Source organism: Carica papaya, chromosome 3, assembly GCF_054855325.1.
Source record: "Carica papaya isolate Zhongbai chromosome 3, ASM5485532v1, whole genome shotgun sequence".
NCBI classification, from domain to species: Eukaryota; Viridiplantae; Streptophyta; class Magnoliopsida; order Brassicales; family Caricaceae; genus Carica; species Carica papaya.
Window position 1 is genome coordinate 13,763,413 of NC_142311.1, and position 15,382 is coordinate 13,778,794.

At 46.5% G+C, this 15,382-nt stretch overlaps 1 protein-coding gene across 1 annotated transcript; it reads right to left on the minus strand.

Moving 5' to 3' along the window:
* Positions 1 to 8,674: 8,674 nt before the first annotated feature.
* LOC148266735 (uncharacterized) lies at positions 8,675 to 12,678 on the minus strand. The gene is made up of 4 exons (XM_088215996.1): positions 12,286 to 12,678; positions 12,005 to 12,075; positions 11,689 to 11,785; positions 8,675 to 10,719 (listed from the first exon to the last, which is right to left on the minus strand). The coding sequence occupies exon 4, from the start codon at positions 10,558 to 10,560 to the stop codon at positions 8,761 to 8,763; it is 1,800 nt and encodes a 599-aa protein (XP_088072122.1). The 5' UTR covers positions 10,561 to 10,719; positions 11,689 to 11,785; positions 12,005 to 12,075; positions 12,286 to 12,678; the 3' UTR covers positions 8,675 to 8,760.
* Between the last annotated feature and the right edge of the window lie 2,704 nt (positions 12,679 to 15,382).

Genomic DNA, 15,382 nt, shown 5'->3' on the forward strand with positions numbered 1-15,382 from the left:
TGTGACTCTCTTCAAGTTCTGAAGTCGAATCTGTTGTGTGGCCCCAATTTGCCTGTATTCTGAAACCATCAAATGAGTTAAGACACCTGCACTTTTCCTGCTGAGAGCATCTGCTACTATGTTGCCCTTACCCGGATGGTACAAGATATCACAATCATAGTTTTTAAGGAGTTTCATTCACCTTCTCTGACGCATGTTGAGATCCTTTTAAGTGAATATGTGTTTCAAACTCTTATGATCAGTATAGATCTGAAAGGTCTCTCTGTATAAATAATGGTGTCAGGTTTTCAAGGCGTGTATGACTGCAGTAAGCTCTAAGTCATGGGTGGGATAATTCTTCTCATGATTCTTTAACTGTCTGGACCCATAGGCTATGACCTTCTCATGCTGCATTAGAACACAACCCGAGCCTAGATAGGAGGCATCACTATAAACTGTATACTCCCCGATCCACTCGGTAAAGCCAGCACGGGTGTAGTGGTCAGCCGCTTCATTAATTCTGAAAAACTTCTTTCATATTCCTCATTCCACTCAAACTTGGCATTCTTCTTTGTTAATCGAGTTAGGGGAGTCACTAGACTAGAAAATCCTTCAACGAACCTACAGTAATAACTTGTCATTCCTAGGAAGCCACTGATTTCTTTAACTGATGTCAACTTCTCCCAGCTAAGTACCGCTTCAACCTTTTCTGGATTCACTGATACTCCCTCCTTTGATATGATGTGTCATATGAAGGTGGTTTGCTCGAGCCAGAATCCACACTTACTCAACTTTACATATAACTTCTTTTTTCTGAGGACCTGCAAAACCTGGGTTAGATGGTGAGCATGTTCTTCTCTGCTTTTTAAGTAGACCAGGATGTCATCGATGAACACGATAACAAATTTGTCTAAGAATTCCCTAAAGACCCTGCTCATCAGATCTATGAAGATGGCTGGGGCATTGGTTAGCCCGAATGGCATGACCAGAACTTATAGTGTCTGTACCTGGTTCGAAAAGCCATCTTGGGGATGTCTTCTGTCCTTATTTTCACCTGATGGTAACCTGATCGCAAGTCTATTTTGGAGAAGACCTGTGCACCTTGTAGCTGATCGAAGAGGTCATCAATTATGAGAAGGGGATATTTGTTCTTGATTGTGATCTTATTCAATCCTCTGTAGTCAATACATAGTCTCAACATTCCATCTCCCTTCCTAGAAAAAGTGACTCCGGCACCCCAATGGGACACACTGTGTCTAATAAAATCACTGTCTTGTAATTCAGTGATCTGTTTCTTCAGCTCTTCCATCTCAACGCGGCTCATGCGGTAAGGAGCAACTGAAATGGGCTGGGTGCCTAGTTGTAGGTCTATGGTGAACTCGACTTCCCTGTCCACTGGCAGTCCAGGTAGTTCGTCTAGAAACACATCTGGAAAGTCTCGGACTACCGAAATCTCTTGAATACAATTCTCTTTCTTGGGCTTGCCTAGTTAGAGAAAATAGTGAGGTTAAGGTACTTGACAATTAAGAAAACTTACCATCAAGAAATAAGTACTAAATGATTTTATTAATTTGTAAATGGCCCCTCATTATGAGGATTAAATACAACCTTTTTTCTAAAGCAATCTATGGTGGCGTGATACACCGCTAGCCAATACATCCCTAAAATTACATCAAAATCTCTCGTGTCTAATCCTATTAGGTCTACACTCAGTTTCCTATTTGCTATGTCCAGGCCACAAGCCTTGTATACAACTTCTCCCAATAGTGTTTCACCCCCAGCAGTAGATACAAATAACATTGAATCAAATAAAATATGAGCAATATGGTTACAGATAGTGTACATACCCTGTACCATATCCGGGTCGGCATCGGCATTTTGCTGTATGAGGTTGTAAACTCTACCCTGAATAGGAGGTCTTCCTTAATTCTGGTTCCTCGGGCACTCTTTCGCATAGTGCTTGGCACTACCATATATGCGGTAGGTGTTGTTGAGGCGGTAGCATGGTCGGTCTCCGTGATCCCTACCGCAGTGCTGACAGATCTTACCACGTGCTGCCATTGGAGCTTGAGGGGGAGCCTGGATCACCGGTCTGGGCCTCTTATTCTATTGGACATGCGTAGTAGGTGCTGGTCTGCGAGGTGGAGCTGAGGGTCTGTGACTCTCTGCTGACTGAAGAAGGGTGTGGAGGCTCATCTCCACTAAATGTGTATTTGTCAGGACGGCTGAGTATGTCTTGAGCTCCAGTACAAATAAGTGTTGCTTGATCTCTGGGCGGAGGCCCCACTGGAACCTCCTAACCTTCCTGCCCTCATCCATCAATGTCTCAGGAGAGTATCGGCCCAACTCCAGGAACTTACGAGCATATTCCGACGCTGTCATGTTTCCTTGGACTAACTGGACAAACTCTATCTCCTTTAGATGTTGGATGTTTCTAGGAGGTACTCCGCATAGAAGGCTGCTAAAAACTGTTCACAAGTGACTGGAACAGGCAGAGTGGTCTGCTTGAGTTTCCACCAACGATCTACTTCTCCCACCAGCATGTAAGTAGCAAGGGTGACCTTCTACTCGGGAACCACTCCTAGGGTCTTGAAGGTCTTCTCCGTCTTTGCCAACCAGTATTGAGCATCTTCAAAAGAAGATTCTCCTGCAAAAGTAGAAGGGTTCAGTCTCATGTACCTCTCTACGTAGCCGGGTCAATCAAGGAAGGAGTTGGGTCCCGCGGAAGAGGGACTGGGCTGGGCTGAGGATAGACTAGGGGGCCCTGTGGTGGCACTTGCTGGTATAGTGGGGGCACTAGATTATACTGTGGTGGTACCGGGCAGTACTATGGCTAGGGCACCGAATTATACTACGGCGGTGGTACCGGGTGGTACTGTGGAGGAGCAAGCTCGTATTGGGGTGGCTCGGGATCCTCTCACTACAGTGGTGGCTCAACCTATGGTAGCGGGGGAGGGTCGGGTAGCTCCCTTCTCTCCTCCCGACCTTACTGTGCAGCAATGAGTCTTTTCAGCATCTCAAATATTATGTCAACATCTTCCCGAAACGAATCATCCCGGGCTGCTCGGTTTAGTGGGGGTCTTCCTCTCCTCATCTCTCTGCACCTGCATTTCACAAGGAAAGGTTGAGTAATGATTCATTAGTTTGGTATTTCTCTAAGTATTATTGTGTAAGGGACGAGTCCGAGGAACGCGGCACTGATACCAACTGTAACGACCCCGGAAATTAAAAAGAAAATGTATATAAAAATTCTGAGTGCGTAAGCGAAATAAAAAGTTTTGATTAATATCCCTTACACAATAACCGAAACGTACTAACAATATGAAAATAAGTTAACTAAAGGAAATACTAGAAATGAAATACTATAAGGAAGACTATAAGATCTCTAGGCATCTACTCGCCGTCTTCCTGCGAAACGGGCTTAGGAACCAAGTTGTAACGTCCCCGAAAAATATTAAAATGAAATGAGTATTTAAATATATCGAATGCGGAAGCGAGATCAAAATTTCAGTTAACATCCCTTACACGAAAAACCAAAAAACGTACTTAAAATATAAAAGGTTAAACTAACTAAGAAAGAAAACTCGAAAATAAACTATGCGTATGACTACAGAGTCTCTAGGCATCCCCTTCGTCGCCCTCCTGCGGAACGGGCTCGGGAACCATGTCTTCCTGATCTGAAATGGTTAATTAAGGAGTGAGCTACACTAGCCCAGTAAGAACATCACGATATCTCACCGTCACGGAGGTAAAGGTGGGTAGAAAAACACAAAAAGACCAATGGAGCATAATTTACAATAAACTCGTTTATTAACATGAAAACCTTTACCATCCACTTACCTCGGTGGAATTTATGAAAACAATATAAGAAAAATAATAACATTATCACAATCATGGAATAATATAAGCTGTAAAACATAGCACTTATCACGCCTTTTGTAATTCAATCATTATACAACATATCCTTTTCTCATTTACCAGCCTACTAGTATCCATGGGGGTCCCTAGGGGTCCCGCTACCCGTTAACCTTTAACATTCATAATCAGTTTCCAGGGCCGTCCCCATACCCCGTCCGGTATGGGCGCCAAAACCATAAACCTCAATACCCCGTCCGGTATGAGGGTGAAACGGGCCGTCCCCATACCCCGTCCGGTATGGGCGCCAAAACCATAAGATCTCCATACCCCGTCCGGCATGTGAGACCACAATCCCGGTAGGGTTCCCTACGGACCCGGTCCGTCCACCATCTCCCAGGATATCTAGTCAGGCTGACCCCATCATACAATTATCAGTCTACACAATGTTTCATTTCCCTTTTCCTCAATAAGCATCATCAATTCACATTTAAACAAGCAAATCGTAATTCATGCCGAACAGACAACATACAGTATCAGTTCTTCAGTCATTCAACCCATAATTAATAAAACAGTAATATATGCATTCGAAACTATAAAATGAACACATCAAACCCCATAATGCATTTAAAGCTGTAAAACAGGCCAAATAACAGTAAATCATCAATCACACTAGACTCGGGCTCCATTAGCAACCTTAAGCAATTTCACACATGCGTTAATTCAAGAAATACCGTTTTATCATTTTGAACTTTAATACCGTGATAGGAAATAGGGTGAGGGGTCCTTACTTGTTTTCGGGATCCGAATACGATTCACAGTGCGCCTGCAGGCTGTCCCTAATTTTCCCTGAATTTTTTCTGGGGAACTGAAACACACTAACAGTACCTGCACGTGTTCCAAAAAAATCCAAATTAGGCCCAGGGCCCCTTTCGGACCAAATCGCAACTCCGGCACGGCGGCTCCGCCGTGCTCCGGCGACGGCGCCGCCGCTGGCGGCGGCGAGTCGCCTCGGGTTGACTGTTTTCGGCCGTTTTCGGCCGAATTCGGCCACACTCGCATTGGTCCTTGTCAGAAAACAACCCTAGGGCCCTCGGGGGGCCAAAAATCACGGAAAAACGGAGCTTACCGGCGGCGGCGCTCTCGGGTACGGCGACTCTCCGGCGAGGTTCGTGTTTTGGTGATTTGGCTTCGGTCAACCTGTAGAAAAAAGAATGGTGATCACGGTGATATAAAAATTGCACCGAACGGAGGCCGGGAAGGGCCTCGTCGGAGGCAAAAACCGAGAGGGGGCGCGGCGGCGCCGCTGGGCTTCGGCCGCGTATTCCAGCCGTTTGGCCGGGATTTCGGCTTCGATTTGGCCATAGGAGGAATCAGTGGGGAAAAACGAGTCGGAGGTATGAAATTTACCTCGATCGGTGGTCGAAAATTTCCCCGGTGCGGCGGCGAGTGGCGGCGGGTGGCGGCGGTCGGCCTCTGGTTCGTCTTCTCCGGCGAGCGGCTGGCGGCTAGGGTTTGTGGTCTGGTGTGGGGGTTCTATTTATAACCCCTTACCTTTTGATCACAGCCGTTCATTTCGTTTTAATCTGGGCCGTTCGTTTTTGATTGAATATGGGCCGTCCGTGCGTTTGAATCTGGGCCGTCCGATCGCGCGATTGATCTGGGCCGTCGGATCGCACCCACGCGGATCGCCAACGTGGCTCCTTTCAGAGTGACGCGATCTTGCCACGTGGCAGGCCCTGGTTGGCCGGGACTGCTGACCGGGCCTGCTGACGTGGCTGCTGACGTGGCTGCTGATGTGGCCCCCCCCCCTTTTTTTTTTTTTTTTTTTTTTTTTTTTTTTCCTCCTCCTTTCCGGGTGCTACAACTCTCCCCCCCATAAAGAAATTTGGTCCCCAAATTTGCCTCATTACTCTTGATCAAACAGATGAGGATATTGGGCCCTAAATTCTGATTCCAGCTCCCAAGTCGCCTCCCTAGGCGTGTGGTTCTGCCACAAGACTTTTACAAATGATATTTCCCGGTTACGGAGTATTCTGCTTTCTCGGTCCGTGATACTGACCGGTACTTCTTCATAAGACAAGTCCTCTCGGAGTGAAAGCGGTTCATGAGCCACGACATGAGAAGGGTCCGGATTGTACTTGCGCAGCATAGATACATGAAACACATTGTGAACCCGGGAGAGCTCAGGGGGCAGTGCAAGTCTGTAGGCAGTGGTACCAATCTTGTCTAAGATTTCAAAGGGTCCAATGTATCTGGGGTTTAATTTTCCCCTTCTGCCGAACCTACTAATTCCCTTGAAGGGGGTGACTTTAAGAAACACCCGGTCACCTTTCTCAAAGGCCAGGTCTCTCCTCCGGGTATCAGCATAGCTCTTTTGCCTACTCTGAGCCGTCTGGATGTTCTTCTTGATCTTAACTATCTTGGACGTGGTTTCTTCCACCAAATCCAGGCCAAACAATCTTCTATCGCCCACTTCCTCCCAACAAATCGGTGACCTGCACGGACGACCGTATAGCGCCTCGTATGGGGCCATGCCGATGCTTGCTTGGTAACTGTTGTTGTAGGCAAACTCTATCAGGGGTAGATGGTCGTCCCAATGGCCTCCGGAGTCAAGGACACAAGCTCGGAGCATATCCTCCAGCGTACGGATTGTCCTCTCTGATTGTCCATCGGTTTGGGGGTGGAAGGCAGTACTAAGGGACAGCTTTGTTCCCATAGCTTGCTGGAAATTATTCCAGAACCGAGAAGTGAATCTGGGATCCCTGTCGGACACCACTGTTACTGGGACCCCATGCAGTCTGACTATTTTCCGGACATACATTCTTGCCAACTTGTCCAACGAATCAGTCATTCTGATGGCCAGGAAGTGGGAAGACTTAGTGAGTCGATCAACAATTACCCATATGGCATCGTGTCCCGATCGTGCCTTGGGTAGTCCCGATACGAAGTCCATGGTGATGTGTTCCCACTTCCATTCTGGAATCGGTAAAGGCTGAAGCAACCCCCCTGGGCGTTGATGTTCTGCCTTGACCTGCTGACATACCAAGCACTTAGATACAAAGTCGGCTATATCTCTCTTCATCCCATTCCACCAGAATCGGGGTCGCATAGTTTGGTACATTTTTGTACTTCCTGGATGCATGGCGAACCTTGAACTATGGGACTCTGTCATGATGTCTCTTTTTAATTCATTGTCGTCTGGGACACACATTCTGTCCTTGAAACGAATCAATCCGTCGGCAGAGATCTGAAATTCTGAGTTCACTCCCTGTTCTGCATCCTTCTTGCGGTTTACTAGGGCGGGGTCGATTGACTGGGCTTCCTTTATTCTTTGGATTAACTCGGGTTGGACTGCTAGGTGGCTCAAACATGTGGCCCTCTTCAGATCTTGCAGTCGAACCTGCTGCGTAGCCCCAATGGACCTGCATTCCGAAACCATCAGATGGGCTAGGGTGCCTGCACTCTTCCTACTGAGGGCATCGGCTACTACGTTGCCCTTACCTGGATGGTATAGGATGTCACAATCATAGTCATTGAGGAGTTCCATCCACCTTCTCTGACGCATGTTGAGATCCTTCTGAGTGAAGATGTGCTTCAAACTCTTATGATCGGTGTAGATCTGAAAGGTCTCTCCATACAAATAATGGCGCCAGATTTTCAAGGCGTGTATGATTGCGGCAAGCTCCAAGTCATGGGTAGGATAGTTCTTCTCATGATTCTTTAGCTGTCTAGACCCATATGCTATAACCTTTCCATGCTGCATCAGGACACAACCCAGGCCCAGATAGGAGGCATCACTATAAACTGTATACCCTCCTGATCCACTCGGTAGAGCCAGCACGGGTGCAGTAGTCAGTCGCTTCTTCAATTCTGAAAAACTCCTTTCGCAGTTCTCATTCCAATCAAACTTTGCATTCTTCTTTGTGAGTCGGGTTAGAGGGGCCGCTAGACTGGAGAACCCTTCGACAAACCGGCGGTAATAACCCGCCATCCCTAGGAAACTGCGAATTTCCTTAACTGTTGTCAGCCTTTCCCAACCAAGTACCGCTTCAACCTTTTCGGAGTTCACCGACACCCCTTCCTTTGATATAACATGTCCTAGGAAGGCGGTTTGCTCGAGCCAAAATCCACACTTGCTCAACTTTGCATACAACTTCTTTTCCCTGAGTACCTGGAGGACTTGGGCAAGATGATGAGCATGTTCTTCTCTACTTTTTGAGTAGACTAAGATATCATCGATGAACACGATGACAAATTTATCCAAAAACTCTCTGAAGATTCTGTTCATTAGATCCATAAAGATGGCCGGGGCGTTGGTTAGCCCAAACGGCATAACCAGGAACTCATAGTGTCCGTACCTGGTTCGGAATGCCGTCTTGGGGATGTCTTCTGCTCTCACTTTTACCTGATGGTAACCTGATCGTAGATCTATTTTAGAAAAGACCTGTGCACCCTGCAACTGATCGAAAAGGTCATCAATCCGGGGGAGAGGGTACTTGTTTTTAATTGTTACCTTGTTTATCCTTCTATAATCAATACACAGCCTCAACGTTCCATCTCCTTTCCTTGCAAAAGTAACCCCGGCACCCCATGGGGAAATGCTGTGTCTAATGAAGCCACTGTTTTGTAGCTCAGTGATTTGTTTCCTTAGCTCTTCCATTTCGATGCGGCTCATTCGGTAAGGAGCTACCGAGATGGGTTGGGTTCCTGGCTGTAAGTCTATGGTGAACTCGACCTCTCTGTCCCCTGGTAGACCGGGCAGTTCATCCGGAAATACGTCTGGAAAGTCTCGGACTACTGGAATCTCTTGGATACAAACTTCCTTCTTGGGTTTACCTAGTTAGGGAAAATACAATATCAACGCACTGGGAATTAAGAAGAAAAGAATTTGTCATTAGGGAGAATCAGTACCGAATAATTTTATTAACTTGTAAATGGCTCCTCGTTGGGAGGATTAAATACAATCTTTTTATTAAAGCAGTCTATGGTGGCGTGATACGCCGCCAGCCAATCCATTCCTAGGATTACATCAAAATCCCCTGTGTCTAACCCTATCAGGTCTACCCTCAATTTCCTATCTGCTATCTCCACGGCACATGCCCTGTAGACAACCTCTCCTAGTAATGTCTCCCCCCCAGCGGTAGATACAAACAATAATGAATCTAGTCTATCAGGTGATACACAAATTTTGGAAGCAAGAACATGTGAAATAAAAGAATGTGATGCACCAGTATCAAACAAAATATGAGCAATGTGGCCAGAGATAGTATACATACCATGTACCACGTCCAGGTCTGCATCGGCATCCTTCTGGGTAAGGTTGTAAACTCTGCCCTGGATTGGAGGCCTCCCTTGATTCTGGTTCCTAGGGCACTCCCTCGCATAGTGCTGGGCACTGCCGCATATGCGACAGGTGTTGTTGAGGCGGTAGCAGGGTCGGTCCCCATGATCCCTGCCGCAGTACTGGCAGATCTTCCCTCGAGCTGCCCCCATAGCCTGAGGAGGGCCCTGAACGGCAGGCCTGGGTCTCTTACTGGGTTGGACCGGCATGGTAGGCGCTGGCCTGCGGAGCGGGGCTGAAGGTCGGGAACTTCCCGTTAGCTGAGGGCGGGTGTCGAAGCTCCTTTCTATGATCTGCGCCTTTGCCAGGACTGCCGAATATGTCTCGAGCTCCATCACCAACAAGTGCTGTCTGATCGCCGGGCGGAGACCCCACTGGAATTTCCTGGCCTTTCGGCCCTCATCCAACAATGTCTCCGGGGCATGTCGGCCCAGCTCCAGGAACTTGCGGGCATACTCCGACACTGTCATATTACCCTGGACCAACTGAGCAAATTCAATTTCCTTTAAATGTTGGATGTGTTTAGGGAGATACTCCGCATGGAAAGCCGCTAGGAACTGCTCCCAAGTAACTGGTACAGGCAGGGTGGCCCGCTTGAGCTCCCACCAGCGTACTGCTTCCCCTACCAGCATGTAGGAGGCAATGGCAGCCCTTTGCTCAGGAATTACTCCCAAGGTCTCAAAGGCTCTCTCAGTCTCCGCCAGCCAGTATTGGGCCTCTTCAAAAGAGGATCTCCCCGAAAAAGTAGAAGGGTTCAGTCTCCTGTACCTCTCTATGAAGCCAGGGTCGATCAAGGAGGGAGCGGGGTCCCGAGGTAAAGGAACTGGGGCCGGCTGAGGGTGAACTGGGGGACCCTGTGGTGGCGCCTGCTGATGGGGTGGGGGCACTGGAATATGCTGTGGCGGTACCTGTTGGTACTGTGGCTGTGGTACCGGGTCGTACCGCGGCTGTGGTGCCGGGTGGTACTGTGGAGGAACAGGCTCCTGCCGGGGTGGCTCGGGATCAGCCTGCTGTAACGGGGGCTCAACCTGCGCTAGCGGAGGAGGTCCGGGTAACTCCCTTCTCTCCTCTTGCCTTCGCTGGGCAGCTACGAGAGCTTCCACCATCTCATATAATCTGTCCAAATCCTCCCGAAGCGAATTATCTTGGGCCGCTCGGTTTAGTGGGGGCCTTCCTCTCCTCATTTCTGTGTACCTGCATTTACAAGGAATGGTTGAGTAACGACCCATCGGTGAGTATTTCTTTAAAGGACTATAGTGTAAGGGATGGGTCCGAGGAAATGCGGCTCTGATACCAACTGTAACGTCCCCGGAAAATATTAAAATGAAATGAGTATTTAAATATATCGAATGCGGAAGCGAGATCAAAATTTCAGTTAACATCCCTTACACGAAAAACCAAAAAACGTACTTAAAATATAAAAGGTTAAACTAACTAAGAAAGAAAACTCGAAAATAAACTATGCGTATGACTACAGAGTCTCTAGGCATCCCCTTCGTCGCCCTCCTGCGGAACGGGCTCGGGAACCATGTCTTCCTGATCTGAAATGGTTAATTAAGGAGTGAGCTACACTAGCCCAGTAAGAACATCACGATATCTCACCGTCACGGAGGTAAAGGTGGGTAGAAAAACACAAAAAGACCAATGGAGCATAATTTACAATAAACTCGTTTATTAACATGAAAACCTTTACCATCCACTTACCTCGGTGGAATTTATGAAAACAATATAAGAAAAATAATAACATTATCACAATCATGGAATAATATAAGCTGTAAAACATAGCACTTATCACGCCTTTTGTAATTCAATCATTATACAACATATCCTTTTCTCATTTACCAGCCTACTAGTATCCATGGGGGTCCCTAGGGGTCCCGCTACCCGTTAACCTTTAACATTCATAATCAGTTTCCAGGGCCGTCCCCATACCCCGTCCGGTATGGGCGCCAAAACCATAAACCTCAATACCCCGTCCGGTATGAGGGTGAAACGGGCCGTCCCCATACCCCGTCCGGTATGGGCGCCAAAACCATAAGATCTCCATACCCCGTCCGGCATGTGAGACCACAATCCCGGTAGGGTTCCCTACGGACCCGGTCCGTCCACCATCTCCCAGGATATCTAGTCAGGCTGACCCCATCATACAATTATCAGTCTACACAATGTTTCATTTCCCTTTTCCTCAATAAGCATCATCAATTCACATTTAAACAAGCAAATCGTAATTCATGCCGAACAGACAACATACAGTATCAGTTCTTCAGTCATTCAACCCATAATTAATAAAACAGTAATATATGCATTCGAAACTATAAAATGAACACATCAAACCCCATAATGCATTTAAAGCTGTAAAACAGGCCAAATAACAGTAAATCATCAATCACACTAGACTCGGGCTCCATTAGCAACCTTAAGCAATTTCACACATGCGTTAATTCAAGAAATACCGTTTTATCATTTTGAACTTTAATACCGTGATAGGAAATAGGGTGAGGGGTCCTTACTTGTTTTCGGGATCCGAATACGATTCACAGTGCGCCTGCAGGCTGTCCCTAATTTTCCCTGAATTTTTCCCGGGGAACTGAAACACACTAACAGTACCTGCACGTGTTCCAAAAAAATCCAAATTAGGCCCAGGGCCCCTTTCGGACCAAATCGCAACTCCGGCACGGCGACTCCGCCGCTGGCGGCGGCGAGTCGCCTCGGGTTGACTGTTTTCGGCCGTTTTCGGCCGAATTCGGCCACACTCGCATTGGTCCTTGTCAGAAAACAACCCTAGGGCCCTCGGGGGGCCAAAAATCACGGAAAAACGGAGCTTACCGGCGGCGGCGCTCTCGGGTACGGCGACTCTCCGGCGAGGTTCGTGTTTTGGTGATTTGGCTTCGGTCAACCTGTAGAGAAAAGAATGGTGATCACGGTGATATAAAAATTGCACCGAACGGAGGCCGGGAAGGGCCTCGTCGGAGGCAAAAACCGAGAGGGGGCGCGGCGGCGCCGCTGGGCTTCGGCCGCGTATTCCGGCCGTTTGGCCGGGATTTCGGCTTCGATTTGGCCATAGGAGGAATCAGTGGGGAAAAACAAGTCGGGGGTATGAAATTTACCTCGATCGACGGTCGGAAATTTCCCCGGTGCGGCGGCGAGTGGCGGCGGGTGGCGGCGGTCGGCCTCTGGTTCGTCTTCTCCGGCGAGCGGCTGGCGGCTAGGGTTTGTGGTCTGGTGTGGGGGTTCTATTTATAACCCCTTGCCTTTTGATCACAGCCGTTCATTTCGTTTTAATCTGGGCCGTTCGTTTTTGATTGAATCTGGGCCGTCCGTGCGTTTGAATCTGGGCCGTCCGATCGCACGATTGATCTGGGCCGTCGGATCACACCCACGCGGATCGCCAACGTGGCTCCTTTCGGAGTGACGCGATCTTGCCACGTGGCAGGCCCTGGTTGGCCGGGACTGCTGACCGGGCCTGCTGACGTGGCTGCTGACGTGGCTGCTGACGTGGCCCCCCCCCCCTTTTTTTTTTTTTTTTTTTTTTTTTTTTTCCTCCTCCTTTCCGGGTGCTACACAAGTCCTCCTGATCTAAAATGGTTAAGTAAGGAATGAGCTACACTACCCCAGTAAAGACGTCACACTATATCACAGTCACAGAAGAAAAGGTTGGTAGAAAAATAAAAATAACCAATAGAGCACCATTTTTTAACAAATTCATTTGTCAATAATAAAACTCTTTACTGTCCACTTACCTCGGTGAAATTTATGAAAACGACCCATAGAAATAATAACATCAAAGATATCATAAATTCATACATACTCTGTAACATAGCACATGTCATACTTTTATATTCCCATCATCAAACAATAATTTCTCTCTTTTATCAGCCTACCAGTATCCATGGGGGTCTATAGGGGTCCCCGTTACACGTGAACCATTCTTTAACAACTTAATTCCCAGGGTCGTCCCCATACCTCGTCCGGTATGGGCGCCAAAACATTTAAAGTCTCCATACTCCATCCGGTCTGAGACAACGTTCCCGGTAGAGTTCCCTATGGACCCGGTCTGTCCACCATCTCTCAGGATATCTAGTGAGGTTGTTAACTTATCCATTTATCAATTCACTTACCTTTTCTATTTTTTCTTAGTTTTCTGTTTCTCACATAATCATGAATACTTAAACAAGTAACAAGCATCCAACAAGGTAAGCATATCATCGGATTCACAAAATCGAGCAGTAATGAAATAAATAGTGATTCATGCATTCAAAATCATAAAATAATTAAATCAGATACTATACTGCATTTAGATTGTAAAATAAATCAAATAGGAACTAACAGAGGAATATGTCCGATTCGGAGCTCCATTAGCAACTGTAATAATTATGTATATCTATTTAATTCATAAAATACAGTTTTATCATTTATTAAACTTTAATCCCGTGATAGAAAATAAGGTGAGGGATCCTTACTTGATTCGAAGTCTAAAATCGATTTTTCATTGCGCCTACGGGCAGTCCCTAAATTCCCTGAATTTTTTTCTAGGAACTGAAACGCACTCATGGTACCTGTACATGTCCCCAAATAACTCAAAATTAGACCCAGGGCCTACTCAGCCAATTTTGAAATTCTGGCACGACGGCTCCACCGTGCTCCAGCGTCAGCACCGCCGCCCACGACGGCAATCCACCTCGGGTTGGCTGTTTTTGGCCCTTTTTGGCCGAATTTAGCCAAACTAGCACCAGTTCCTACGAGAAAACATACGTAAGGCCCTCGGTGGGCCGAAAAAACACAGAAAATCGAGACTTACCAGCGGCAGTGCTCTCCGATGTGGCGGCTCCTCCAGCTCGAGTCGTGATTTGGTGTTTTGCTCCGGTCAATCTGTAGAGGAAGGAACGGTGGTCACAATGGTAAAAAAATTACATCGAACGGGAATCGGGAATGGCCTCATCGGAGGCAAAAATTAAGAAAATCCGCAGCGACGCCACTGGGCTTCGGCGGCATTTTTCAGCCGATTGACTGGTGTTTTTGCTCCAATTTGGCCATAGGTGGGTTCAACATCGAATTCTGAGTTAAAGAAAAAAATTTTACCTCGTTTGGCGGCCAGAAAGTGCTCCGTTGCGGTGGCGGTGGCAGCGGTCGGTTCCTCGGTGGCTGGGATGTCTTCTCCAACGAGGGCTCTGGCGGCTAAGGTTAGGATTTGGGTGTGGATGAGATTATTTATAATCTTCTACTTTTAATCTGAGCTGTCTATCGCGATTTAATCTAAGTTGTCTTATCGCGATTAAATAAAAAATGAATCTGGGCCGTCCATGCGCGATTCAACCTGGACCGTCCGCACGCGTGCAATCTGGGCCGTCCGTACGCACTTTTGATCTGGGTCGTCCGTGCGCGCGAGAATGGATCTCAGCCGTTCGATCGCACGCATACGGATTGTCCACTTGGCTCCCTTCCGCATAGCCTCCCGCATCAGCGTCTCTGCCACGCGGCGTGTCCTGGTTGGCCGGGGCTACTGACATGGTGTAATTTTTTTAAATTGTGTTTTGACCCCCTGTTTTTGATTTTCTTTTCAAAAACACCCATATAACTCAAATTTTCACCCATTTTCTCCAAAATTATTTTCAATTAAATGCTAAAAATAATTTTATCCCTTTTTATTATTATTATTATTTTTATTTCTATTTAATTAAATTAAACTAAATTAAAACTATATATTATTACATAATAAATTATTATATTCATATAAAAATACAAAAAAAATAAAATAAAATAAAGTAATATTAATAAAAATAATAATAATTGGGGTGTTACATATAGGGATAGCCCATAATTGAGAATGATAAATGAAAGGGTTCACATATAGTGGGGCATCCCTAAGAATCCTCATGGATACCAGCAAGTTGGTGAAAAGAGTGGTAGTTATTGTTGGGTTTATTGATAACGGATATGAATTTATAATATGTACTATGATGGCTGATCATGTATAAAATTGGTCGTTTCATAAATTTCATTATGATAAATGAACGGAAATGATTTTATGATTGATAAATGAATTTGTTAAATTTAATGTTCCATTAATAGTTTTCGATTTTATACCAATCTTTACTTCAGTGTCGGTGATATAGTATGATATCCTTACTGGGTAGTGTAACTCATTATTTATTTAACCATTTCAGATCAAGAGGACCAGGTTTCAGAGTCCGATCCGTAAGAAAA